At 38.7% G+C, this 27461-nt stretch overlaps 1 protein-coding gene across 1 annotated transcript; it reads left to right on the forward strand.

Annotated features, from left to right (window-relative positions):
- The first annotated feature begins 463 nt into the window (after positions 1-463).
- ptgir (prostaglandin I2 receptor) lies at positions 464-25831 on the forward strand. The gene is made up of 3 exons (XM_074679759.1): positions 464-656; positions 890-1834; positions 22632-25831. The coding sequence occupies exons 2-3, from the start codon at positions 989-991 to the stop codon at positions 22917-22919; spliced, it is 1134 nt and encodes a 377-aa protein (XP_074535860.1). The 5' UTR covers positions 464-656; positions 890-988; the 3' UTR covers positions 22920-25831.
- The last annotated feature ends 1630 nt before the right edge of the window (positions 25832-27461 follow it).

Raw genomic sequence — 27461 nt, forward strand, 5'->3', positions numbered from 1 at the left:
CATAGAGATTATACTGCCATCAAGTGTTCCGGTGGAGTATTGCAATTCAATATTGTTCAAACACATCGAGGCACAGTGTAGTGCTCAGTGGCTATTCTGTGCAAAGATGATTTCATTACTTTCAGATGAGAGTATCAGGATCATTTTGTTTTTCAAATATAATTTTGTAAAGAAGAGAAAAATATTTTTATTGTGATTGTATGTTTTGGTCTGACTAAAGAAAAAAAGGATGGATATTTTTTTCAACTGATTTAAAAGAAAGAAAGAAAGAAAGAAAGAAAGAAAGAAAGAAAGAAAGAAAGAAAGAAAGAAAGAAAGAAAAGGCTATAGCTTTTTATTTGACATATGTCTGACGAGCATCAGCACACCACTTGAGTTGAGTGCAGTGGGCGGGACTTGACACACAGACTGGGAGGTACAGGGAGAAAGTTAGCGGAGGAGGCACATTACTCGCACAGTCTCTGAGAGCACAAGGTGATCATCGCGGCGTTACCAGGTCTCGGACACTCTGTATTTAAACATCGATGTAGGAAACGTTGAACATTTATTAAAGCTGGACTCTAAATCACAGAAGACTGAAGAGACAGAGGAGAAGAAATATCAATGATAGACAAGTGTTGCTGCTTTTCTGAAGCAAAGATTAGGCGAAAGATGAGGTAAGTTATTATACGACTTTATGAAATAAGTGAATGCTTCAGATGTTTCTGCTGTGGTGTAAGGTTAATCTGTATGATTACCAATGAATAAGTAAAACTTGTCTTAAGCACTGGGTTGCAATTTTCTTTAATTTCCTTCAAAGAAATACTTTGAGTGTTTAATTCAGACGGACACATGCTTGAAGTCAGTGAAACATGATTGGTCTTACTAAGCATCCCTGCTTTCTCTGTAGCCACCCAATGGGATCAAGAGGTCAGACTTACCCCTCGCTGTCTGAGGACTCCTGGATTATTCTCCACTGAGAACCTCCCTTCACTTCCATAAGGTTAACATGACCAGAAGCATGCTTCTAAATGAGTCATGCCACAACATCACCTGCAATGACACTCTCATCGTTAATGGGGATGGCAAGCCAGCCACAAGCATTATCATGTTTTTAGCTGCAGTGGTTGGAAATCTCCTGGCTCTCTTCATCCTCGGTGTGCACCAAAAGGAACATCGCTCCAGATCCTCGGTCTTCTGCATCCTGGTGACTGGCCTGGCCCTCACTGACTTGCTGGGCACCTGTCTCCTCAGCCCACCAGTGTTTATCTGCTATGCCCAGAAGTTGTCCCTGATTGGTCTGGGTGGTGAGAGCCTGTGTAAACTCTTCGGCTTTGCCGTGAGTTTCTTTGGTTTGGCACCAACTCTCATCTTGTGTGCCATGGCTGTGGAGCGCTGTTTGGCCATCAGCCATCCGTACTTTTACTCAGTGCACATCCGCCGTAGCTTTGCCAAATTTACACTTTTCTTTATTTACCTTTTTTCTTTGCTCTTCTGCCTTCTGCCATACGCTGGCTTTGGCAAATTCAGACAGTACTGTCCTGGGACGTGGTGCTTCATCGACATGGACGCAACTGGGGATGAGCAGGCCACCTTGGTTAGGGCCTTCTCTGTTACCTACTCCTCCCTAATTTCTCTCCTGATCCTGGCAGTTTTTGTCTGCAATGGCTCAGTGATTGTGAGCCTGTGTCAGATGCACCGGAACCAGATGATGCGGCGTGGTTCGGTTGGGTCTAATGTGAGGAAGAAGAGGCTCAGCCTGGCCTGGTTTGGACAGGGGGAACAGGAGATGGACCACCTGGTGCTGCTGGCACTCATAACGCTCATCTTCGTCGTCTGCTCTCTGCCCCTCACAGTAAGTCCAGTTAAGATCCTCCTTTGAGTATGTTTGTTGAAGTGACTTCCCTTTTTTAAACTTTCCACTCCCTATGTGTCATTTTTTGTGGCCTGTCTTAAGCACATTTTCTGATTTCACCTCTTAATCATGCTATGTCAGCAACTTATCAACTTAGTAGCCTAGAGAAGGAGAGAGCGGTCACAATGATGTGTCATTAAGTCAGCTAAAAACAAAACAAACCTCCCAAGTGAATCCAAAAAAAGGAGAGAAAAAAAACAATGAAATGTTGGGGTTTTTTAAAAAAGTATTTCGTAATTGACGCTAAACTTAGGCGTGTGTGATTACACTCTGATTGTTCGAGCCAGTTTTCCAGGGTGGACAATAAATGTTTAAACTTGATCTTTACCTCTTAGTACCAAGTGTGATACCTGATTTAGCAGATCCATCAATCAAAATACCAATTCAATAGAATTAAATCAATAAAATAAAATGAAGGCTTTGTACCAGTGATTGTGTACTGATGGCATGCAGTCATTTTTGTTTTGGCTGACTTAGAAAGTCTTCTTTTTTTTATTTAGAGTTATGAACCAAAACGAATAAATCAAGAGTAACAGATTTTGGGACCTTATCTCACAAAAATATAGTGAATAAACAACATTTTAGCGTCAACACAGCATACAGAGAGTAAAAAGTAGAGCAGTGTCATCAAACATCAATAAATTTAAGATGAGAAGATTCACCTTTATGTTCATAACATATATGCAAGTATAGAGAAACAAAATGTACAACCATTCGGCAAATGTTAGCAGAAACAAACTTGATGATAAAATTTATATGTATGGAGGATATTTTCTCCCAAAGGTTCTGAACAGTCTACCTAAAATCAAGAGAAGACAAATTAAGCAAACATCATTTTAGCTAAAGCTTTGAGGCCAGTGAACTGTCTGCTGAAGTGTCATGAGAAAAATTATTTGACTCCACTGCTAGCTCTGTACTGCTGTTTTTGCTCTTAAAGATTGAAAGATGTGGATATCCGTTTTCCTTTGCTTTTGTAAAACATGTGTACAGCAGTCTGCATGTTGTTGGGTTGGCTTCCTATTACGCTACCTTTTAGTAAAAAGGTACATTTTCAGCTGAATTAAATCTATGCATTTGATGTAGCTTATAGATTATGGTATGGGGTCTGTGCATGGACAGTCCTGTATTTTCAGACAGTATTAGCAGCATTCAACATGCTTGTATCAGTTTTGGAATAATTCTTTAAAGGGTAAGAGTCATTTTTGCCTCAGAGACTTTTCCAAACCCTTTAGCTTGTAAGAATAGTTTGTTTCCTTTTCATTCACTTTCACATAAACAGAAAGTTCAGCAATCTCATTGACAGATGATGTTTTTGTTTACGTGCCAGGACGGCGTCTCTTTAATGGTTGTGAATGGCTTGACTGCCTCCAGTGATGAAAGGTGTCACTGAGCGTGAAGCCTCCACCTTACAAGGCATGCTGTTGTTGTTCCTGTTTGTATGTTTGTATCTTTCAATAGTCTTTTAGCTCCATTAATGTCCTTGTTTAAAAAAGAGTGTGCCAAACCTGGAGGACTGGTCCTGCCCTGCCTTTCCCAGAGGCCAAAGCTTGTCTTGCAGGAGTCTGAGGTTAACCCTCCTCCTGTTTGCTCCTCTGTAAACTTTGGCCAGAGGTTCAGCAACTGAAGGATATGATCCATGCTAGTTGTATAATGAAGGAATCCCTACTTTATTTATTTAGTATACTAGGTTTTTCTTATCATAAAGATCATATGGTGAAAATATTGAAAAGTGAGTGTTGCAGTCTTGCTCTTGGTATTTCCCAACCACTCATTGTCTACATCTGGATGGCTTGTGGCCAGGGTAAGTTGCCAGGTTTGACTAAGGCACACAAAGGGGTTGTGGCTAAGAGCGCCCTGAGGAATGATCCGTTGTAAGGAAACACACTCATCAACACTATGTGAGTAAGACTAAAGGAAACCAAAAGACCAACTTAAACCTTCGCAAAACAGCAGTATGTAATGTGTCCATGAATGAGGAAAACTGAATGAGGAAATTTGCAGTTTCATCCGACTGTAAGATGTCTCAGTGTCTATCTAGCTACACCAATTTGTAACAATTGCAGTTTCTTGATCACCAGTGTTTTACAGTGAATAATTCAGGGCCCTGTTACTAAGTATTTGTGCATCATCTCAGCATGCGTGGGCGTGTTCGTGCCTGTTTGTTTGCTCATATGCATGTACATCTTTGTGGCTGGAGCTGAAAGGTGCCAAACGATGGTGATGAGGTGTGAGAATGGATTTCTTCTGACTGATTTGGCTTCATGATTAACACAAGTTTGTTTGCCTGGAGCACACCAGATGTTGAAGAAAAGCAAGTTGTTAGGCATTATGAAAATGTTGTATTTGGCACCCTTGAAAGGAAGTATCTTGACACCTTTCACAAGTAAACAGTCAAAATTAGACAGTTCTCTCAGACTCTGATGAATTGGCTCTGTGGACGGGTTTTTGTAAAGCAGGTGACAGAAAATAAAAGCTTACTTTTTTGAGCATAGATTTTGGGACAAAGGTGATGCACATCTGTATTTATAGATTAGGTCTCAAAGAAAGGAATGCTGAGTGAAAGCAAACAAGTAGAAATGTGCTCTTTGTTGTTGAGTGAGATTATTTATTTGTATTGAGGCAAAAAAGTTCACAAATTGTTTTGGTGGTATATGTACTAAAAGATTATGATAACATGTGTGGGAGTTTCTCAGAAAAATGTTTTTTTAGGCTATGTGGTGAGTTGGCCTAATTTTCAAGTATGGAATCTTTTGTCTGTGAATGTTTTTGCTGTAGCATGAATCACAGAGGCTTCCCAAGTTTGTGGGATGGTTATTACTAAGGGATAGTTGGTCATTTTCCAACTTAAAGGTCCAGCGTTTGATTCCCAGTCTCACTGTCTACATGTTAAAGTGTTCTTGTACGGGACACGACCCCAAACTGCCTTTGTAGAATGAATGAAGCCCCGTTTACATGACAATGTTTCATCCAAAAACGCTAAAAAGCAATATATGTATGTATATATATATATATATATATATATATATATATATATATATATATATATATATATATATATATATATATATATATATATTTATATATATATAAATAAATATATATATATATATATATATATATATATATATATATATATATATTTATATATATATACATATTGGTCATCCTTGATCTCAGCCTTATGTGAAATTAATTTCCTGTTGCTAACTTGTTGTAGTAGGAGCACATCTCATCAACAAAGTGTTAGCCCTGACAAAAGGTTTCCACTGAAAGGAAAACCGACACTGGTCCATTAGTCTTTTCTGTGGTTCTGTTTGTCCTGTCCTCTTTACTTTATAAACGGCCAAAGCTGTCTTCTTTTGAGAGGTGTGCATAGGCTGATAGCACATTTTGACAGCTGCCAAACTCCTTCTCTCTGTTGTTCCCATGGGAACCACCCAAGTATGGAGCCCATTTGTTGTTGATCAATACCAGGATCAATAAAGTGCTGCAAGTAATACCACAAGCTTTTATCAAGATTGGAAGTAATTTGTAATTGTAGTTCTGAATTCCTCCTGTACTTATTGATTGGTTGTTTTGAAGGAGAAGAAGTGAATGTGGGGGATAGTTTTAGATCTATAATAAAGGTTTTCAATAGTGTTGCTTCTGATTTAGGGTCAGCACTCTAATGTTCACTCATTCCTGTAATGATCAGCCCTGGTCCAGCCAAGCCGTTCAGTTTGGTTGTCTCGATACAACACTCATTTTGTAGGTCTTGGACTAAGACTGGAACAGGTTCCCAACTTGAACCGTCCTACTTTCTGGTACCCTTCTGTTGGGGTGCCTGACATATAGATTCAACCCAAAAAGGTGCAGCTAGGAACACTGCCGTTCATTGATTGGTCAAAAGAGTCACTTCCCATGTGACAGTAGTAATAAAGAACAACACATAACCCTGCCATGCTTAAATCGACTTTGTGAAGACAACCAGTTGACTTTGTGTAGATAATGGAGAAGACTTTCTTTTTGTTTGGAAAATGGAGTCATGAAACAGCGTGGAACTGCTGTCAAAATGAGACTGTGTCATGTTTTTCTTCTTCATTGGATTTATTAGCGGGGTATGCTGTGTCACACTGCTATGAGGTCCTGCTATTATGTAATTGATGCGGCTATCAGCATCCGGCTTACACGCTGCCTTCCAAGAAGGGTACGGTTGGCGATGGAAACACAAGCTGGATCAGGCCTTGCCGATCTGACCAAACTGTACTGCTCCGTACTGGATGGCTTGGTGCAAATGGAGCTTTGGGTGACAAAACACAGCAAGAAGCCAAAAAGTAAATTTTACATCATTGTGCTGTAAGTGTCCTTTGGATGTCCAAGCTTCTGACCCGGTTTCTGCGGCTGAACCCAGCCACCCTTCAGGGAAAACTCACTTCTTCCCACAATCTTTATTCTTGGTCACTGCTGACAGCTGGGTAGAAGATCAACTAGTAGATCTGAAGTTTTCCCTTTTGACTCAACCCCCTCTGATTCAAGAGTGTCCAGGTAAAAGCCTTCATTACTGCTGAAACAACACCACTTGGCCTGTTCATCTCCAACATCCAGCAGAACTGCAAAATCCTGAACTCACTCACTCATTGCAGGGACTCACCTCCTGCACCAAGAGAGCAATCCAACATGTTCAGCAAAGAACCGACAAAAATGTTGCCTCATCGTGCAGCCAACAAAGCACGTAGTTCCTCTAGATCTTGATTGCTCATCCTCTTTTCTGTGGCTTTGCAATCAGATGTGAAATGCAGAGACAAAACATGTTAGTGGGTTACAACAGGACAGGTGTTCATTCTGTTCTTTGGAAAAAAAAAAAAAACAGAAATAGAGGAATACCTCCAGGGCAAACTGAGCCACAAGGGTATTTGTAGGGATGAGGATAAGCACATGAAGAGTCACACAGCATCATGAGTTTTGGGGTCAATGCAGCATCACCGCAAACATTTTTGAGGTTAAAGAAGCAATGTCAAGGGTAAAAAAACACAGATTTTTACATGTTTGCAATGCTTGCGTCTCCAGAAAGAAAAACAATCTTATGCAGTAAGACGATAGTGACTCTTTAAATCCCTAAAGGACTTTGACCTTAAGTACACAACTGAATTGTTACATAACAGCCCAGAGCATTTTAGTCCATCAACTAGCTCTGACTTGAATGCCTGTAAAAATATGCAGAATGACAGGGTGATAGCTGATCAGACACTCCTCGCATAGAGCAGGACCTAGATCTAGTGAAACGAGAGCAGGCGTATTGGGGAAAGTCCCCAGAATGAGACCTGTCCAAGATGACTCAAAGCTGAAATCTCTGAAGTGCTGTACAGAAGTGGAACGAATGGGTCTGCTCATGCAAAAGCACATGTTTGGAAATAATGACTGAAATAGGACTCTGTGATAGCAGCGTAGAGAACAATGATATTTGCATATGTATGAGGTGACAGATGAGTCCACACGGCACAGGAGTGGTTTAGTTTGGGCATGTAAGGACAAAGTCAAGATAAGAGGCAGCTTTGTTTCTCAAACTATTATCATGCCTGAGGTGCCACAGGTGCTGCTGGGAGATTGATGCTCTCTGATCCTCATTTTGGGTTTCCACAAGGAAAGATGATGCTATGCAATCAGTAACTGGCTTTGTATCCTAAACAATAAGGACTCCCTCTGGCCGCTTAATGCTTTATTCAGCATGCACACAATACACACAAGCTAGGCTATTTTTATACTTGTACATTCACTCCTAGTACAAAAACACAGGGCTGTGAACACTCCCTTTAATCTAGTGTAATCTATATATCATTAGTTTTGCTGGTGTCACCTGCATAGAAGATACTGAACAGGCCAACAGTGTCAGCCGAAAAATAATGTTTTTATTTTATCAGGCAGCCCAGGAGAGCATTATCAGGTACAGGATGTCAGCGTGGTTTGGTAATCTCCATGCACAGTCAAAATCTAAGCTTCTGTCTCTGGTACAGTCTGCCATGAAGGTGATGAAGAGGACCGTCTATGAGCAGGCTGTGCCCAGACAGGCGGTATGATATCAGCGCTAAGTCCACAACAAATTTCCCCAAGGGGACAATAAAGTTTCATTCTGTTCTATTGTAACAACAAATCACATCAGTAACAGCCCTTGAGTGAAAAATAGGGGTTAATATTGACGTGTATATCTGTGAACAGAAGAATATGGCCCCAGGCTCAAATTAGAGGACAAAAACGGGAAACAGGTGCTGGTGAGTGTGGTAATGATAAGCACAGACAGTTTCAAAATGGGTAAAGACAGATGTGGAGAGCCGATTGCAGAGAGGAAACAGATTAACAGAGGTTTTCTCTTTTTCTCATAGTGTGTCTTTCGTAATTGAAAAGATTTGGTGTGTCTCTTCAAACCCAAACAAACTTCTTTCAAGCTCACACAGCTAGAAATAAAGCCAACGCAGACATGCTTAAAATTGCAATTCAGTAAGTGACTGAAACCATGTGCGTACTGATTCAAAACAGCAGATCGTCACCACAAAAATAGACATGTTGAAAAACTTGAACAAAAAATTACTTTGGTCTTAATATTTTCCTTTCTACACAAGCTTTACAGGTGAGTTGGCTCAGCAGTTTGGAAAATATTAAGATTATAAGTTAGCTTAATCAGAGGGACAGCTGACAGACGGGCATCCTGAGGCTGTTCCTGAGGAAGCTCAAAGCCCACCTCTCTACCTCACTTTACGTCTCCAGAGGATCAGCTGAGTTCAGCTTTTCTAATTTAGCTGTAGATGACAATAGGCTTCAAAACAAGGGGTGACGCCACAGAGACTACATCCATGCACTGTATGATACTATAATTGGGCCCAGGAAATGTATTGCACATTTGAAGGGGACTTTGTAATGGGACAGCCTTCCAAACATGACTGTGACACATGCAGTGTCTTCTAAAGCAGCCATTGAGGGAGGAGTTGCAGCTTGTGATGGATTGTTTGTTATCATAGCAGCACGTACGCGTACCTGAAAACATGGCTGCAAGTGAAGGCACACTGGAACAGTGCTCTGGGTCTTTTTTTCTTTCCCCCAACTTGAGTAAATAACATTTGCAGTTTGCATAATCTAGATGGAATACATGTAGACTGTTAGAGGGCTTTAAGATCCAGTAAAAGCCACAATGGAGGATAAGCGGCCACTGCATGAGCAGCAAAATCCGCCTCAGCAAAAGCCATGTATATAGATGAGTTGTGACTCGTATGGCAAATATACATGGGTAGCTTTAAACATAAAAAAAGGGTTGGAGCACTGCTTCTGACCAGGCCGTGAGTTTGATATAATTATCATATTCAGTAATGTAGATGATAGGAAGCATGTTTGAAGGAGTTTATTGTATTGAATACCACTTGTGTCCAATGAGTAGCACTATTGCTATCACCCAAATGCATGTGTGCATGCGTCCAGAGTAGGATCATGATTGTGTGTTAAATATGAAACATATTGATGTTGTGTAAAAAAAAAAAAAAACCAGAACCATGCATTTCCAGAGGGTAGAGTTGATGCAGTTGCAGAGAATTGAGCATACATGTGTAACTTGTTATTATGGTTATTTCTCTATAGTCAATACAATACATTTCCAAAGATGTGTTTAAAATGTGCAGTAGAAGAAATCCAGGAAGAGTACCAAACAGGAACTGGATCTTAACTTTAATGGACCATGATATATTTGTTCTTGTCTTTAGGGAAATTCAGAGAAAACAAGAAGATCCTCATTTCATACCCCGATTTGATTACAATCTCTGGAGATATATGACCTAATAAGACACAGCAGTGAAACACAACACCCATCAAACAAACCATGAGTGAAGCAGAACGCTGTGATCATCTGTTGTTCTGCTGAAGGAGGAAAAACAGCGCGAACATAGTTTCATAAAACTGCCATCATTTTACTAAAGAATTAGCCGCAAAGAATCACAGGATGAACCTGCCTTACAAAAGAAGAACTGGTCAAAGAAGCAGTATGCACGCTTAGAAATGTCTTTCAAACATAACTGTTACATAAGATAAAGTTGGATGTTGTTGACTCCAGTCATTAATCTCTCCATTTCATAAAGTTGGTTATGATTCATGACTTTTGCTCTGACAGTCTTATGAGCCCATCATTCAAGCAGTTTTGGCCTGGGTGGGTGTTTTCTGTTATCACAGCTTGTGCATAACCAAACACAAATTCTTGACTACGTGACAGCACAGATTGAATCACTCTGCTGCCTTTTTGAGCCGTTAATCATTCCTGTAAGTTCAAACAACAAAGCACACATTTTTCTGGTTAAATGTTGTTATTCACGCATTTTTTAATTTTACCTTTTGAGAAAAGGCGTCATTTTGTTTCATCTGTCATTTTTTAAATGTGTTGGAGGAAGGAACTGCCCTCAGAGAGCGCCTGAGCTGGAGTGTGCGGTCAACGGGGACTAAACAAATCCAAAGAGATAATTGTAACCAGACAGCCAGTGCAGATTCTGTGGTTGGGAAATTTTAGAGCCTATTGAAGCGCACATGACGTTTACAAGTGTACAGGATGTGAAAATAAGTGCTGGGAATAAGTCCCCCCCTCCCCCTCATCTGCATTTCAAAAGAAAAAAAAATACACTCAACTTGTCTCCCACTGTTATTGTCAGAATTGGGGGGGTTGGCAATAATAAATAAATAAATAAATACGGAAAGCCAACAAAAAACAGCTTCTGTAACTATATGCAGGCTGAAATTGGAAAACAAAACCACTGCTGGAAACTAGAAAAGAGCACTCAGCAGGAGCCACAAAAAATCGTCTTACTCTTTACTAACTCCATCATCGTAAATAGAACTTCAGGAACTCATCAGGAAATGTAAGAATTTTTGTTTTTCTAACACACTTTTTTCTCAGACTAAATCTTTATAAAGAAAAAGGGAATCAATAGGGAAATGAATGAACTGATTACAAAATGATATTTTTAATCTATTCATTGTATTTAACAGTATAAAATATATCATTGGATGCTGAATCTGACCTCACCCTTTACAAAGACTGGCTATGGATCCTTTGCTATATTGGTCTTTATGATGGTTGTTTCTCAGTACTTTGTGCTTCAAGCTCACATCAAACCTTTTTTGAATCCAAGCTTTATGACCTGTTCCAGATCCTCAGTTGCTGTTTTCAGCGTCCAATCACTGGGTGATATCCCATGTGGGGCATGTCTGACAGTGAAAAGACTTCCACGGAGGAGAGGGGAGACAGCAGACTGCAGTTTATCACTTTGAGACACACCTTGTATAGTCCACTAAATATATTCCACAATGCATTTTGAAAAGTAGTGAATGAGCAATGCTTACTAGGCCTTCTGTTTAACTCTAGGACAAGCGCGTCACACAACTCCAAGCAGAGAAATACATAAACACAGACATTGGCCTCTGAACCGCCAATCAGGGGTGATGCTCATTTATGAAATTTGTTTTGTTTACATCATTTGTGCCAGGCCATCTCAACCAAATACCTTAAGAAGTGAGGGTGTTGATCAAATTATTTGGCTACATCATGTAACTACATTTCCCTCTCATAATCTTAGATTTTCTGTAGATGGGTGTCTTCTTGTTGAGTATTTTATAGGGGATGTCCTAAAGTGATATGATCATGATTGACTGCTTGATCTCACGTTAAAAAGTGAGTCTATCATCCATCTCTCCGATGGCCACTCGATTCACCTTTCTCCCTCTGAATTCAAGCTGGGAAAGAGAAAGGTGAAGGAACTAAAATCACAGCTGTCTGGGCAGCAGTCATTTTTCTCTGGGTTGACTTCAAAAGCAAAGGCAGCCACCAAAGCCTTATTCAGAGTGAGTCACACCGATGTTAAGCACAGAAGTCTTTCCAACACTGAGAAATGATAAAAAAGGCATTTGTGGAAGCTGCTGGCTAGTTGTTTGGGGACTTTAAAAACCAACTGTAAATATTATCAAAGCTCTACAGCTACCAAGAAGTACAGTGACACAGCGCTGCGAAGCAGGGCACTATTTGACATGTGTCTTCAGCCTCTTCTGGCAATACTCTTATGATGAAAGACTTTAATGCTGTTCTTCTCCCATAAGCACCAGTATACATAAGAAATTAATCCATAGCATACAGCTGCACAACTTTTGAAAGGAGAAAATTGGTTTGTATGTATTGTTTGGTGGATGGAAATATTGCAAATACAGCAGGTTGTGTAACTGAGGCAAATAAAGTCATATGTGGTTTGGCCTGTAATTATCTCGTGTTTCCCTAAAACAATGTGAGCATTGTTTCTTATATTGATTTTAGTTTGATCATGTCTATCATGTAGTGTTTGTTTTTTAAGTCTCCAAACAAAACAGAAACTCTGAAATGACAGCTCGAGTTTGTTGTTTATGTCTGGGCCATTAAGGAAACACTAAAACTAAAGGCCTGGAGACAATGATTTTTTTATACCTGCAGTGTAACTGGCTGTAGTGTGCTTTTACAGTATGTATTCAGGTATGAAAACAGACCTAGCTATTTAATTAGCTCCTGTTGGTTTATGAGCTACAGGTGTTGATCAAACAGACTTTATTTGCAGTGTTGTAAAGGTAGACAGCCTTATGTCAGAGTGGTAACATTGAAATACAGCAGTTTAACATTAGGGAAAGCTATAACCAGAGTACCAGTCTGGATTTCTGGAACAGCCCACCAGCGTAGGATGTGAAATCACCCCCATCAGCATATCTGGCACTTTAGCATTCCAAAACATGTTAAATTAATGTCATCTGTGTACTCCTAGCTGTGACTGGAGACGAGACTTAAGGGAAAGAATTCCGCTACTTACTTATAGGTAATATGGTAGCAGTAAAACACTCAGTAAATCAATTAAAAAGAAGTTGATGAACAAAGTTTGTGGGCAGCTGTGGCCTAGGGGTTGACTTATCTTTCAGTCTGAAGGTTGGGGGCTCAAGCCCAGCTCCTGCAGTCACATGCCTAAGTGTCCTAGAGCAAGACGCTGCTCCAGCGTTGTTTATGTGTATAAATGTGTTAGCTTATACCAGTGGTATTCAAACTTTTTTCACCGATGCACACCCTGTAAAATGTTGTTTACTGCCAAGTACCACTAACAAGTGCAAAGCAGTTTTAGTTGGAACAAAAGATATAAAACACAGCACTGTACTATAAGTGTCTATTGGATCTTATACTTTGTTTATGAACTTTAACTTTAACCTATATTGAATAAACGGTGTTGGAGGGATTTTGCTTGGTTGCTCTTTTTGAATATACACGTACCCCCATTCGAGAACCACTCGCTTAACCTGATGGTCCCCCACCATATCAGTCTCTGCACTGGGTGTGTGAATGTGGTGTGGATTGGTGATTGCAACTAGCAGTGTAGAGCACTTGGAGTGGCCAGGATGACTAGGAAGGTGCTATATAACTCTGTTACCACTGGGGATGGGTTCCAAGTTAGGTACTCCAACCAATGTAGTACCAAGTACCAATTCACTGAAATTTAAAAGGTACCATGTAAGGGTACCTAAACGCATCCTTGTGAGTGTGAGGGATTGGAAGAGTATGCAATTTTCTATGCTGGACAACAACACAGCATTGCAAGGTTATATAATGAAGAATACATTTGTTTAAGATCCCGTATTATGCTCCTTTTCTGCAGTTTAATATGGATCATTGATGTTTTTATGAAATGGTAGTAACATGTTTTGGTCCAAAAAGCCAATAAACCAAGCACAGCAGCATTGTTTCCAGGCTCTCATAGCCCCTCTGTTCAGAACGGTCTGATTTAGTGGGCGTGACCTTCATATGTAAACTAGCCACCGCTGATACCGCCCCGCTCTTCCCCATCACTGAGAGCGGCGCCACGGGCTCTGAGTGCACAATGTTTAGAAATCATCAAAGCTAGTTTACCATAACATTACAGGCTAAACAACAGGCTAACCGCAGCTAAAGTTAGCATCCTGAAGCTAACACAGAGACAGGGGGGACACTGAGGAAAAGCTCTTACATCTGCTCCACAGCACACAGCATTTAAAATAGTCACATTTCCAGGGTCCCAGGTTTGTTGGCGGATGGTTGGTAATGTGCCTGGATTCAGGACCAGTCTATTCGCTATCCCTCTGTTGTACTGTCCAAAGTTTGAAAAGCAGTCAGCCGTGAAGTGGCTAGCATACACCTACAGTTTTACTGTGTGTAGCTGGCACATTTTCTTAATAAATGAACTTTGGCCACTTAGTCTTGTCTTCTTCCGAGACGGAAGGAGACAAGACTAAGTGGCTAAAGTTGCTCCAGTGGACCAATCAGGTCAGACCTGCTCCTGATTGGACAAAAAAGGGAATCGCTGACATCGGCAAAACCCCAAAATCCAAACAGCTCATTTTAGGTCAGGATTTTACATTCACAAGCACGAGTAAGTACAGGTTTTGTCATCAAATATCACATTTTGTGGGCTGGGAGGAAAGCTAAAGACCCACAAATTTCACGAAAAGACTTAATAAAGTGATTTTTGCATAATATGGGACCTTTAAATTGAAAAACTTAAGGATTTTATTATTGAACAAACTAACAAGTATTACCACGTGAACACACAAAAGTACCAAAAACTGGTACCAGTGACTACAGATACCGAGTGCTAGGTATCAGGCGAATGTGAAAGTTACCCATCCCTAATTACCACTTATGATAAAGCACTCAGACATGTAGACATATCGTGTCTGAATCACAACGGAGTTTTAATGCATCCCATTTACTAGAAAGTATAAAACGTGGACAGAGTCTCAGTCTCCTCACTCAGTAACTCAGTCAAAAGCATCAGTCTTTGGTTTCATAAAAGGAGTTATGACTATTACAATTCTTTCCTTTCAGTCTACAAGAAAAATAAACAAGTGAAGAGGCGGTGCGCCTTCAGCAACTTGGCACAGACACACACAGTACTCCACATGAAATTATGAAATGGAACGTGGCGGCTGATGACGTGGCTTCCAGTGACCACATTTGTGTTGCAATCAACTGAAAATGACGACACAGGCTTTTAGCTGGCTTCAAAAAAGGAAACAACACAAGCTTGAAAAAGGAAATAACTCGAGCTCAAAAGTACTTTCACAAATGAATCTATGACCTACTTTTCTTGTCAGCTAACAATAGTTATCATGTGTTGGAAACATACTCTAAAACCATCATAAATAGCCAACAAAGTAACAAGAATAGTCAACAACCTGACTTCAGCAACATAAGCTGGTTCACAGAAGACTTTGGTTACTTGTAACATAATCTGACCAAATATAAGGGAACAAGAACTTAGGTGAACGCCTGTTTTGTCTGACTTTAGCTAAACAAAGTTTTGTGATGTGATCATGGTCACATTTACCAAGCCAGTTCACATAGAACTATTGTAGGGTTTTTAACCTTTTATAGTTGAAAATGTGTGTGAGTATGTAAAACATCATCAACTTAGTTCATTTTTTTCTCCATATAGTTGATTAGATTCTGTTCATCTGGAATAGTTTGTAACATTAGCTCATTCAGTCAATGGACAAGGGGTCCAGGTAACTGGCAGCTTTGTGTGCTTCCTCAAAAGAAAAACCCACTAATGGACATTCATGACAGCAGAATTCCCCTGATGAAACTCATCCAGAGAAAAACACTCCGACATCAATGCCTCACTTTGCTGCCACTCATAAATGTTTAATGTTTTTAGCTCCTGGAAAGGATGCATTCACTTTGTGTCTTATCAACAGTTTAATACCTCTTAATATATGTCCAACAGATGGATCTTCTTTTTTTTATTTCAATGTCACCAGAGTTAAGATGATGAGTAAAATGTTGATGAGAGCTAAATATGACATTCTGCAAAACATCAAAAGCTTATGTTTTAACCAGAAAGTGCAAACACAACATATTGAATGTGGAAATGTTGAAACTGAAAAAAGGTAATTGTTGGTTTGAAATATCCTAGCTAGGATTTTTTGATTTTTTTGTTGTTGTGTCCAAGGGGGAACATCCAGTTTAGAAAAATGAAGCCTATTTCTAAAAGATGCTGTTCATCAAGAATCCACATGAGGAAGGCTGAAGACCTGAAACCATGTACACACCAAGCCAAAAGAACAGACTTTTACATTAAAAAAATCTATTTACAGCCTGGTTCAAAAAAACTATCAGGAACAGTTGTGTGACGTCGCAGAGACCACATCCACATTTTACATAGTGTATTGCTGTGCTGGGCTTCACATTAACTTTTTTGCTCACCAGACACTGTGCCTCATTGTGCTGACTCGGATGAGATCGCGCTTCATGTAAACAGATGCTTCACAATGATGTAGGCGGGCCATTGGTTTGCGTGATGCCTGCTAAAGTCCTGTTCATATTGGAGTAGTGTGACAATAGACAGTAAAACAATGGGCGCCCGCATGCTCGGCTCGAAGTGACGTCTCCACAAAAACTGCTCCCCCTGGTGACTGGCTGCAGTATAGGTTAAAAAATCCGGCTTTCCAGTCACTACAGATGGGCTGTGGTCAAACTTTAAAAATGTAATACACCTGGTATAAATGTTTCTCATGTCTGATTGTTGTGGTGATTTGAAGATATCCTTTGGCTGTCTTGTATTGAAGTCCTCTTTTTTCTGAAAAGTTTTGTTTTCATTAGTTATACGAGGTAAAAACGAGGTTTTACGTAACATTTAACGATGATTGACAGATTCCGTTTTCATGTACTTTTTTCAGGGATTGTAAAATATGTCGGTAGGTAGAGTCAGGAAGTGAGTAGACTCTCGAAAGAAAAATTAAAGATTATTATTTTTGTCAGCTACCTTCACTCAGATTCTCCCAGAATCCCTCATCGTCTCTACTGCTCAGACTCTGGCTGCAAACTGCTACAACGGTGGCGCCTGAGACGGCGGTATTTTGGATTCAAAACCGTACAATGATAAATGGCTGAGCCACGCTGTCCACTCTATATACAGTCTATGAGTGTGACTGATGGCCGTGCTCTCCAGCTGGGGAACAGCGCTGCAAGGGGGCAATTGTGCTTGAGTACAGCACGGTTTCGATGGCCAGTGTGACTCTCAGAAAACCACCATTAAACAATTTAACCTGCCAAAGTAGCTGGTGGGACTGGCAGTGTTACCTGCCACAGCTGAAATCTACCTGCATTAGGCGGGTTGGCAGGTGTTCATGTCAAGCCCTGGTCGTGGGCTATGTTTTTCCTTACTGTCAGTATGAATGTGCTAATGCACGAAAAAGAGTCTATGGCTGTGTCACCATGCATCAAATGTTTTCAGTTGGCTTACATGTCCAAATTGCAGTCAGGCCAACTTAGCTTCTGGAGTCTTCCACTGTGGGGCCATGCTGTTGTTAATCATGCAAACTGTAATTTGGCATCTTCAGTCTGTATCATTCAAGTTTTTAACTGTAAAAGGCATTGTATGGGTGGCAGTATTTGTTGCTTCGAAATGTTTGTACTTTGTTCAGAATTAATGGTACTTTTCAGGATAAGTAAGCTAGCCATGTCATGGGCAAAAACCACAGCAACACAGATGGTGGCTTTAAGACTGTGTGCTAATGGCAAACCGGCCGGTGCCTTGGAGGATGTGGATGTGGCGTCTATGAAGAACCCCTTAAGTGATTTATCCAGGGCTGCAGCATTTGCCTCTCTCTTTATGTGCTACACAAACAGCACACTCTGACAAGATGGAAAACAATGGGCTGGGCTGGGGAGTGCAGACATCCATTATGGAGGTCGTTTTCTGAAGACACATCAGTCATCAACACTAAATAGCAGCTTATGTCTCTGCCAGGATGTAACCATTGATGGCAGCTGGTCTAGGCACATTAACCCAGCTGCTGGGCTTAGTCATTTAAAATTCTAAGGATAGTGCTCAAGACCTGAAATGATTGGTTAATCAAGCTGTACTCATTGTATTTTGATAATCTATTCTTCAAGTAAAAAGTGCACAATATATATTTACAAATCACATCTTGTGGTAATTTCTAAGAAACTACTTAGCCCATAGACATCTGTATACATTTTCAAATTTAATTATCTTTAGATTTGACAACTGAGCATAAAAGTAAACCCATAAAAAGTTAAGTTCGAAAAGTCAGTTACATTCCTTAACTCAAATAGGTACTGTTTTTTTCTTACATTTTTGTTTTAGCAGCAGATCCAAGTATAGGTTGCAGTGGTGTTGTTGGTCATAAATTTGCATGTCTTAAATGTCTAACAGACTCTGTAGGCATTTAAGTGTTTGTATTATCTGTATGTGAGTGCTGTGGCCTCGATTCATGTCTATGAACAGACCTACAGTGTGTGCCTTTAAATCTTTTTGCTTCTGCATGATTCTTTGTCTTCCCAAATAATCATGCCGGCCCTGAGCTGCTGCAAAACCATTTCAGGACATGTTTTTGAACACTAGACTACTATATGCCCCTGTTTACACCTCATCAGTTTTGTCTCCACAACCAGCAGTGCTTAGAGAGAACAGTTTATTATATGTAACCTTCTCTGTCTGCTGAGAGGTCCATAAGAGGCAGAGTGGCACATGGAAACAGGGGAGAGACTGAGGGTGATATTGTGAAGGAAAGGGTGGTAGCAGTGTATGATTCATGTCTGTTTGAAATGTTTTTGACAACACTACATGATGGATAAAGTAAATGTTGAGCGCAAGAGACATTCGTCCAACATGTTTGTTTGGGTTTTTGACACAAGTACGCCTAACATTTATTGAGTTTAACTAATAACAAATTGTAGCTACCAAAAGGTATGTTCATGGTTGTGGGCCAAGATATTTAATGGTTTGTAATTGTTTAAGTACAAAAGGTCAACCTTTAAAAAACAGGGTCATTTTTTATTGTTGAGCACTGACAGCTTATAGCATACAGTATGATAAACTGTCTTATGTGATGTTCTTACATCTTTGCAAAAGGTGCCCTGTTTCTACTTACCTTTTTTATGGGTTTTATATGTTTCCTAATTCCATATTTAATTAATATCTTGGACAACAAGTAAATTAGCTACTAAATTAGGGTTCCATATCACTGCCTATGCACACCGAATAACCACTTGGTATTGTGCAGCCAGCTAAACCATCTAAGTAAACTAGTGTTACCTTGCAATAGATGCAGCTCATTGATTGTGAGGAGTAAGGTACGGAAATAGGCAAACAAAACAAATTAAACAAATGATATAAGAACCACTAAGATTGTTTCATCATGATCCAAATTTTAAAGATTGAAAATAACATTTAACAATAAAAACACAGCAGACAACAATCATTTCTGCTTGCCAAAGTCACCAGTATACCATCTTTCTTAATAATTTTACACTTAATTACAACAATAATGATAATCAAAACAATAATAATAATAATAATAATAATAATAATAATAATAATAATAATAATAATTATTATTATTATTATTATTATTATTATTATTATTAGATAGTAACTAAAGATAAGCAAGGGTGATGACTCCTCATCATACAGTCAGCCTAGGGGACACATTACATTATGACTAACCATGGTGTATGAGAAATAGTTAAAGCCATACCTTGAAATGTTCACAGAAAAATACAAGTGGAATTTTTAGCTGAATTTGTATGCCACCTGATACTGAAGTGTCTGCTGGTGGAATTGTGGTTGTGCGAGTATTTTCACAAAAACCGAAGTCTTGATGTTTTAAACCTGTGAAATCAGTGAAAACCCAACATTTGCTGACAGCATTAGTTGCGCAATTCAAACATTTTACTTGTCCACAAAAAATGTGATTACTTCTTAAAATATTATGAATGTTTGGGCGTTGTTTTGTTCCACCTTGGATTAAAACCACCTCTGACACATTGAGGATGACAACATTCCAGGGCTTTGTAGGTCACATGTAACTAAACCCAACATCTTTCAAGAAGAATCAAGAGATAATTATTGTTGATTTGTTTTTGCGAACACATTCTCTTCCTTTCCCTTTGCCTCTCATTCTGGTGGGTGTACATAATTTGATCACACCCTCCTAAGCTTCGCCAGGAATAAGCACAGAGACAAAGTTTGCCAGGGGTCTGGTTCCTGGTAGTCTGGCTTGATGTGGCTTTGGACTTTCTCTCACTTTGTCTTCAGCTTATTAGTTTTCAGTCCAGGCCCTAGCAACAAGGAAACATTTACAGCAGTGCACACAAGTACTCAGCCAGCACAAACTATTGATTGGGTCCTGGTTTGTTAGATATTTCATAGAGGCAATTGAGGACTGTTGATATAGTAGGACAGTTAGGTGACAACAAAGCTTTAGAGTTCAGCCACTGCCCTTTTTTTTTCTCCCTATGTGATGTATGACGACCAGCTGCTGATGTCTGGGCTGTCTATCTGCAGCAAGTCATACCTTAAAGGTTAGCTCAGGTGTTCTCGTGCTGTATTGTCTGTATCTGAACACAGGACAACTTGTGCTACTGGTATCAAATGTGAGCACTGCACACACACACACACACACACACACACACACACACACACACACACACACACACACACACACACACACACACACACACACACACACACACACACACACACACACACACACACACACAGGCTGTTTGTTTTTATAGAGCAACTGATGTTGACATTTGTTAGAGCCTTGCAGAACAAAAAGGACTGCAGTCTTAACTGACACTGGAGCTAAACACACGTCACATGTTGTCATCTGGCTTTCATATCAAAGGGCAGACAACTTTATCATGCAGAGCGGCAGCTCCACAACTTATTTTGTTCTGATCTCACAGAGGTATGATTCAGACTCAGTTTGGCTCCCTTCAGTTTACAAGATGTTTAACCTTTATACATGACCAGAACCCTGTCCTGTAAATAAGCTTCCTCTGGTATGATTTTACTTAAGAAGACAGATGTTGACATGCTTTTTCCCATCAGTATTGTCCAGTGCTGTGTCTCAGTTTGTTCTCTCCAAAAGCAAAGCAAAAGTTTGAAAAATCAGATGCTCTTTATTTAATGATAATACTTTGGTAAGGTTTTGCATCTTATAAGTCCAGTTAACTTATGAAGACAGTGAGCTCATGTGATGCATATGTATTATACTGCAACTGACCTATGGCAAAGCACAAAGCCTTTGTGCATCTACTTTAGTTTGTGTCTTGTTCATAATGAGAGATCAGTATGATTTTTATGCAACTCATATTTATATTTATGTTCACACAGCGTGTCTTTTTCATTTTACAAAAAAGTGCATTCCTCAGGGGTTGAGCTAGAGATTTGGTCTAAATTACATTTCTGCAGTTTATTTAGTGTGGGGTTCATAGGGGAGATGACTCATATTTATTTCGATTGGTAATGATAATTACATTACACATCTACAAGGCTTGGAGTTAAATCAATCAGTCAATATTTTACTGTGATTGCAATAGTTAAATCATATGACATGTTAAAGATATGTTATTCTTATCACTTCATGCTTCAATCTTCTCATTTCATCCTAACATGTAAATGGTTTGTTGCTTGTGTTCAGTGAATAATAAATCGCAATCGCAATATAGGTCCCAAAAAAAAAGAGCAATTATATTCTTTTCCAAAATTGTTCAGCCCTAAAGGTGTCATAGAAGGAGACCTTTTTCAGGGTGCTATTGATGGTTTTTCAGTGACAGAAAGATCAAATATCATCTAGAGGAGACCAAAAATAGTCTAAACCAGATGAAGGAGGAATATATTTATCATTTAATTGTTGAGAAAGTCGATAAAAGACCGCAGTTACAAAACACAATTTAATGGTCCCAGTGCAAATGTGATAAATAGCATCTGGTTACCATCACCCTCTTAGACAACAAGATAGAGGATCAGCATTAATCATGACAAAAGTATAAAGGCCTTTTTATCATCTTTACCAAGAGCGTGTCTCTGTTAGTTTGGTGCTTCAGTATAAAAACTATAACAAAACAGACCAATGAACTCCCAACAAACAAAAAGACAAGATGAACAATGCAGCTAGGAGCCAATGTTCGGCTAACTTAGCAAAGTATGAACTACCATGGCCACTACTGCTAAATCTTTTGTGAACAATAACCACTATCTCCTTGTTATTGTTAAAACCACAGCTTTTCAGACGATCCACTAACTGCAAAAGTTGATAAATTATTAGTTTGTATTTATATGTTTCTTCATTTATTTATTCATAATTATTCAAACTTCATTTACCATTTAAAATGTCTTACACCATTTCTTATAGAAAAACATGACCTGGCCATAAAGCTTTTTCCAATTTTACAAAAACAAAATTATTTTTATACTTGTTGAAACATTCTTACAGATTTTATGTTCACTAAGTAATGCTAAGTACAACACTTGTTAGCTTATTTAGAAGAAGCCTGATCAAGAAAAAGTATAGGGAATTAAATATAGTGATCTCATGAACAATTGAAAAAGACAACAAAAGACAGATTTTGAGTCCGGCAAACCAAATTTTACCTGGCAAAACAAATATTAGAAATGCATTCATTCAAGTAGACAGCTGATCATTGTAATAATGATGTTGAGATGAGGCAGCGAGAAGGAAACAAAGGAAGGAAAAAATAATATGCAGAGTAGGTTATTGGAAATGTTTCTTTGTCACAAATGCTTAACCAACCTGTACTGGATAAGTAAAGATTAAAACCATATGGCAAAATGTTCGCACTAAACTAACTAATGTATCTCTTGCCTTAATTTTAACCTTTAAATAGTCTACACTGTCTAAACCCAACTGTTTCTTTCTTTAGATTGCAGGCTTCATCAATGCAATTCAGCCTTTTTGTGGGGACTCAGAGAACCTGACTGCTTTCCGCTTCTACGCCCTCAACCCCATTGTGGATCCCTGGGTCTTCATCATTTGCCGGAAGTCTGTGTTTCATCATCTTTGTTCGCTGCTCAGGTGCCACTTCGGCAGACCATCGGGGAAGACATCAGTACACTGTGCTCTGTCTTTACCCCTCAACAATCACATACAGCACGTCCCCCCAGATGTGACACATACGCAGGCCAACATGTACCCGAGTTTACCTTTGTGACGCTTCTGAAACACTCACTTGAAAGGGTTTGTAGTGGCCTGGGGGCTTTTTGAAACTTGTTCAAGAAGAAGAAATCATATATGATTCCTCCACTTGACTTTGATGATGACAGGAATCAACGGGAAATCTTCTGCTCAAGACAGTTTCACCAAGAATGAACACTGGAGAAGTAATTGCATGTTGTTGCAAAGCTGTGCCATGGACCAAACAGCACTGCATTTCAGTACCAAGGAATGGATCACACCATATAAAGCCTATGAATACTATACTTAAAATCTGACTATGTTAACTTCAGTATAGCTACTTCTATTGGTTGACAATATTTATGAATGTATACCGTATTTTTTCTCTTCACCATTTCTAGCAATTGTAATGTCAATGTACATTTGCAGTATTTACAGTTTGCAGAAAACTGTCATCACAACAGGTTCATTACTTAGTTGTCCTTTCCCTGTCACTTCCAGTGTCAATGGCATGTGAACAGATAATGGACTGGTAACAGGTGAGTGTTAAGACAGTGGTTTGTAAAATAGGGGCATATGTGTCATTTGGAGTTAGATATAAATCAAAGTAATGGGTGTACCAGGACTCTGACCTTGTGACAGCACTGAACAAGTAGCTCAATGACAATAACAGTATTTCAATCAGGAAAGACTTATACACCAGAAAGCGTTATGAACAGATTTGATGAATAAATGCAAAAAAAAGTTAGACCTCTTCAAGCATTATGCAAAATAATCAATGTAGGGCGTATAATGACGAAATGAATCATGAATATCCCCTAATGGAGTCTAGACACTGGTGGTGGTAGGAGTCTTGAGAAGGCCAGATCTTAAAGATTCAGAGAGGACCGCCGGGAAGGAGGAGGGTCAAGATGCGAGCCTGAAGGACAGCTGACAAGCAGACGAGACAGCGTTTAACCTTTGACAGCTATGAGATGATTGGCTTACGATTGAAGCTGTGACCATGTAATTGGATAGAAAGAGAAAAGCTGACACACCTTCAGTCAGCTGACAGTGAGAAGTGGGAAGAGTGAGAGAGGGAGCAGAAAGGTGGGTGCACACAGTCTTACTGACTGATCTGTCACTAAGCTACATTTGTTTTTATTTGCTTGTCCCTGTTGGTGACATCATCAGATACAGAAAAACAGAAAAATAATAACCGTTTGCTGATGCCTATAAAACCAAGAGGACGTAGCTTTTGGGTCTGCAGTGATGTCATTGTGAAATAGCTGGAATCTGCTATTGGTCTGGTAGTCAGCAGTGCAGATGTGAAAATGTGGCAATGTATATTCACCCACCTGTCAACTTGTAGTCACATTTTTTTTCTCCAAAACACCTTAATAGTAATCTCTGAAATAAAAATCTTCAGGCTTCAAAAGGGTTTCAAATGGGAGTTGTAATCATTTTGAACATATCTTGGTAGATCTTGACCTCTCCTGAGGACAAACCATGCTACTGTATGTTTAAACATTACAGGGGAAAAAAAAGAGTTCTTAAGCACAGATCTTACAGCATCTTACAGTAAATACTCGAGCGGACATAATCAGAAGTCTGTTTTCCTTTTGCATTTCCTCCTCTTACCGCGCTCTCGCTCTCTTAAAGACGTGCTTGTATGACTCATAAAGCGTGTTGGCGGTTAATGTGGTAAACTAAATATTCTTGTTTTCTTACCGACAGCACTCTTCCACTTGCAGCACAGACACCTTGTAGAATGAACTGTAAATGTTAAGATAACATTTAACACATAATACTCTTTTTTTTATATAAACAATTGTGAAAAAAAAAAATGTTATGAAAGCTTCCTATCCAAACCATTGTCTTTGTAATGCATGAGTTTGTTGAATTCTAACTCTCCTCCTCAATCTCACCGATGTTTTAGCTCCCTGTTGATGAGGTGAATGTTTTATAAGAACCTGTTTAGGTTTTAAAATGCACTGTGATAATTTTTCTTTTGCTGTTTTGACTTTAACCTTGTAATTGCATTTTGATATAGTATATTTATACCATTTCACGGTAATGTAACGTTGGGCATACAATCAGTTGTATTGCTCAGGTTAATGCAGGTATGTGTGGAGACATACATTACTCAGAAAAGTTAGGGATATTCAAGGGAAATTTATGGAAATGCAGAGAGTTTGATTTTATGTCTTAAAAGGAGGTTATATAAGGATAAAACTAAAGTTAATGATGTTATTTAGGTAGTATTGGCTTAACAAAGTGCTATTTACAACACTACCACCCCCAAAGGATTAACTGATGACAACAACAGCTGATACATTGCGCCCCCTTTGACATTTCCACTGTTGTTGGTGACTCTCACTTAAGCTCAGTGTAAATCGCCTTTCATCAGAGAACAGCACTGAAACCCACTTATTTCTCTTCCAATGCAAATTCTTCCTGACTAATGCAAGGCGATGACGCCTGTGCCTGGTGTTGTAGTCAGGTATCGCTGCAAGTCATCTAGCACACAGACCGTGCTGATGCAAGCTGTTTTGAACTGTTCACAATGAAGTGGTCAACAGCATGGGAAGTGGCCAAAGCTGGGAACTTCTTTGTCTTTCTGGGACTCCAAGCACAGTTGAAACCTCAAATAAAATCTTGTTTGGAGCCCTGCAATGGCCGATTACTGTTGAATGATTGTTGGGTGTCATCTTGTTCTGATAATATCAAAATGTGAAGGGCAAGGTGAGGAGGACTGTTTACATACTATGTGTCATTGAAGCAGAACATTTAGTGGTAGATTCATGGATCAGACACTGGCTGTTACAGAACAGCATGCTTTGCTGTTCAAAAGCTTAAAGGTCAAATTAAATTCAGCTGCAAAGGTTACAGTGCATATGAGTTGTGTTTTGAAACTTGATCTAAAAGCAGAGTATCCCTAACTTTTTGTGAGTAGTGAATATATGACAGAGGGGGTTATTTGGAACTTTTTTTCTTCTTTTATTATTATTTTGCTGTGTTGCACATTAACTTCTTACTTTGTGGCCTATAAAGTCTGTCATGCATGACATCATGTTGGTCAGACAAATTGCCACTTGCGCTTTTGGGTTTAATCAAACCAATTGATTTTACACCAATTAAAATGACTTTCTGGCAGAAAAACACCCTTTTTTGTTCGTACATTCTTTTTAGGTGAAAAAGTACCAATGATGATGTTGATCATATGTGTGTATGTTCAGCAAAAAATATAAATGTTGAAAGTTACTGTAATGTTAAACAGCCCCAAAGCCTAAAAATGGTGTGTGTGAATTTATATGTTGTGCTTATCAAATGTGTTTGACCACAAATCTCTGCAAGGTGTTTGCCTCTGCTGTCCTAAATTAACAGTTTGTTGCTAATTACCAAAATGTGTTTTGTAATGCTTCACTTTAATAACTGTGGACATTGACTATTCAAATTTACTGTTTTATGACAAGAAGCAGAAAGAAATAGTAAAGCACATTATTACTTATTGACTGCCAAATTACAGTTATTTGCTTGCATTCCGGATTTATATAATATAATATAGTGTAATATAATATGATATTATATGATATAATATAATATAGTGTAATATAATATGATATAATATAATATAATATAATATAATATAATATAATATAATATAATATAATATAATATAATATAATATAATATAATATAATATAATATAATATAATATAATATAATATATAATATTATCTGATTAAAGACCTTGTTTGTGAGTGTTTATAAAATGATGAGAAAATTTGACCTTTTTGACAACCAAAATACAGGGTGTCCATAAAGTCTCTTCATAATGTATCAAATATTACAGAGGCAACTGATGAGATATAAACAGATTTGTTTTATGCACTCAGTATTTCTCAAAGTCTTTAATCACTTTTCATTTGTGAGACTTTCTTGATGTGCTTAATTAAACTTATGGTGCCCATATAGAGTTGTGTTAAATTACAAAAAAAAAAAAAACCCTCAATATTTACTTGAAATTTTCAAACATTTTCCACGTTGGTTCATTTGCCTTTACAGTAATTTGTTTTTAAATGCAAACAGACTTTATGGACACCCTGTAGAATCCAGTTTATCGAGACACAGAGGGAATTCACTTATGTTTTGTCCAGAAATTCTTCACTATGATTTTTTTTTTGTGTGTGTGTGGTTTTTTGTTGTTTTGTTTTTTCCAATAAATGTAAAAAGTAATTGATGACCTGACTTAACATTATGATTCCTCCCAGGCTGTGTGCTTCTACTCAAGTTTTTACTGCTGTGGGTGATATTCAGTAAGAAAATATATGAAAGCATTGCCTGAAAGATGAATAATGTTCATTTATTTGTCTTTCTTAGTGTTGTTCAGAATTGTGTTTTGGCGACAACTGTTAAATGTCAAAGGTTCTCAAGAAGTATCAATTGTGAAGCATCTGCAAGTAGGAACAGATGTTTAGAGTAAAAGAAAGCTGACGCACTCACAAATATTTTCATTTCAAAGTGTTTGTTGATGTGGGAAAAGAAATCCGCTGCTAATAAAATGTCTCGCACCATTAACAAAGCTGAAATCAAAAGC

This window comes from Halichoeres trimaculatus, unplaced genomic scaffold (assembly GCF_033239565.1).
Source record: "Halichoeres trimaculatus isolate MK-OKI-2021-1 unplaced genomic scaffold, fHalTri1.1 fHalTri1_scaffold_9, whole genome shotgun sequence".
NCBI lineage: Eukaryota > Metazoa > Chordata > Actinopteri > Labriformes > Labridae > Halichoeres > Halichoeres trimaculatus.

What these genes read in the sequence shown, in the direction of transcription:
- ptgir (XM_074679759.1), top strand. Translation starts at nt 989, where the DNA reads ATGACCAGAAGCATGCTTCTAAATGAGTCATGCCACAACATCACCTGC. An exon ending in TCTGCTCTCTGCCCCTCACA is followed by an intron (nt 1,835 to 22,631) that starts GTAAGTCCAGTT and finishes TTCTTTCTTTAG; the next exon opens with ATTGCAGGCTTCATCAATGC.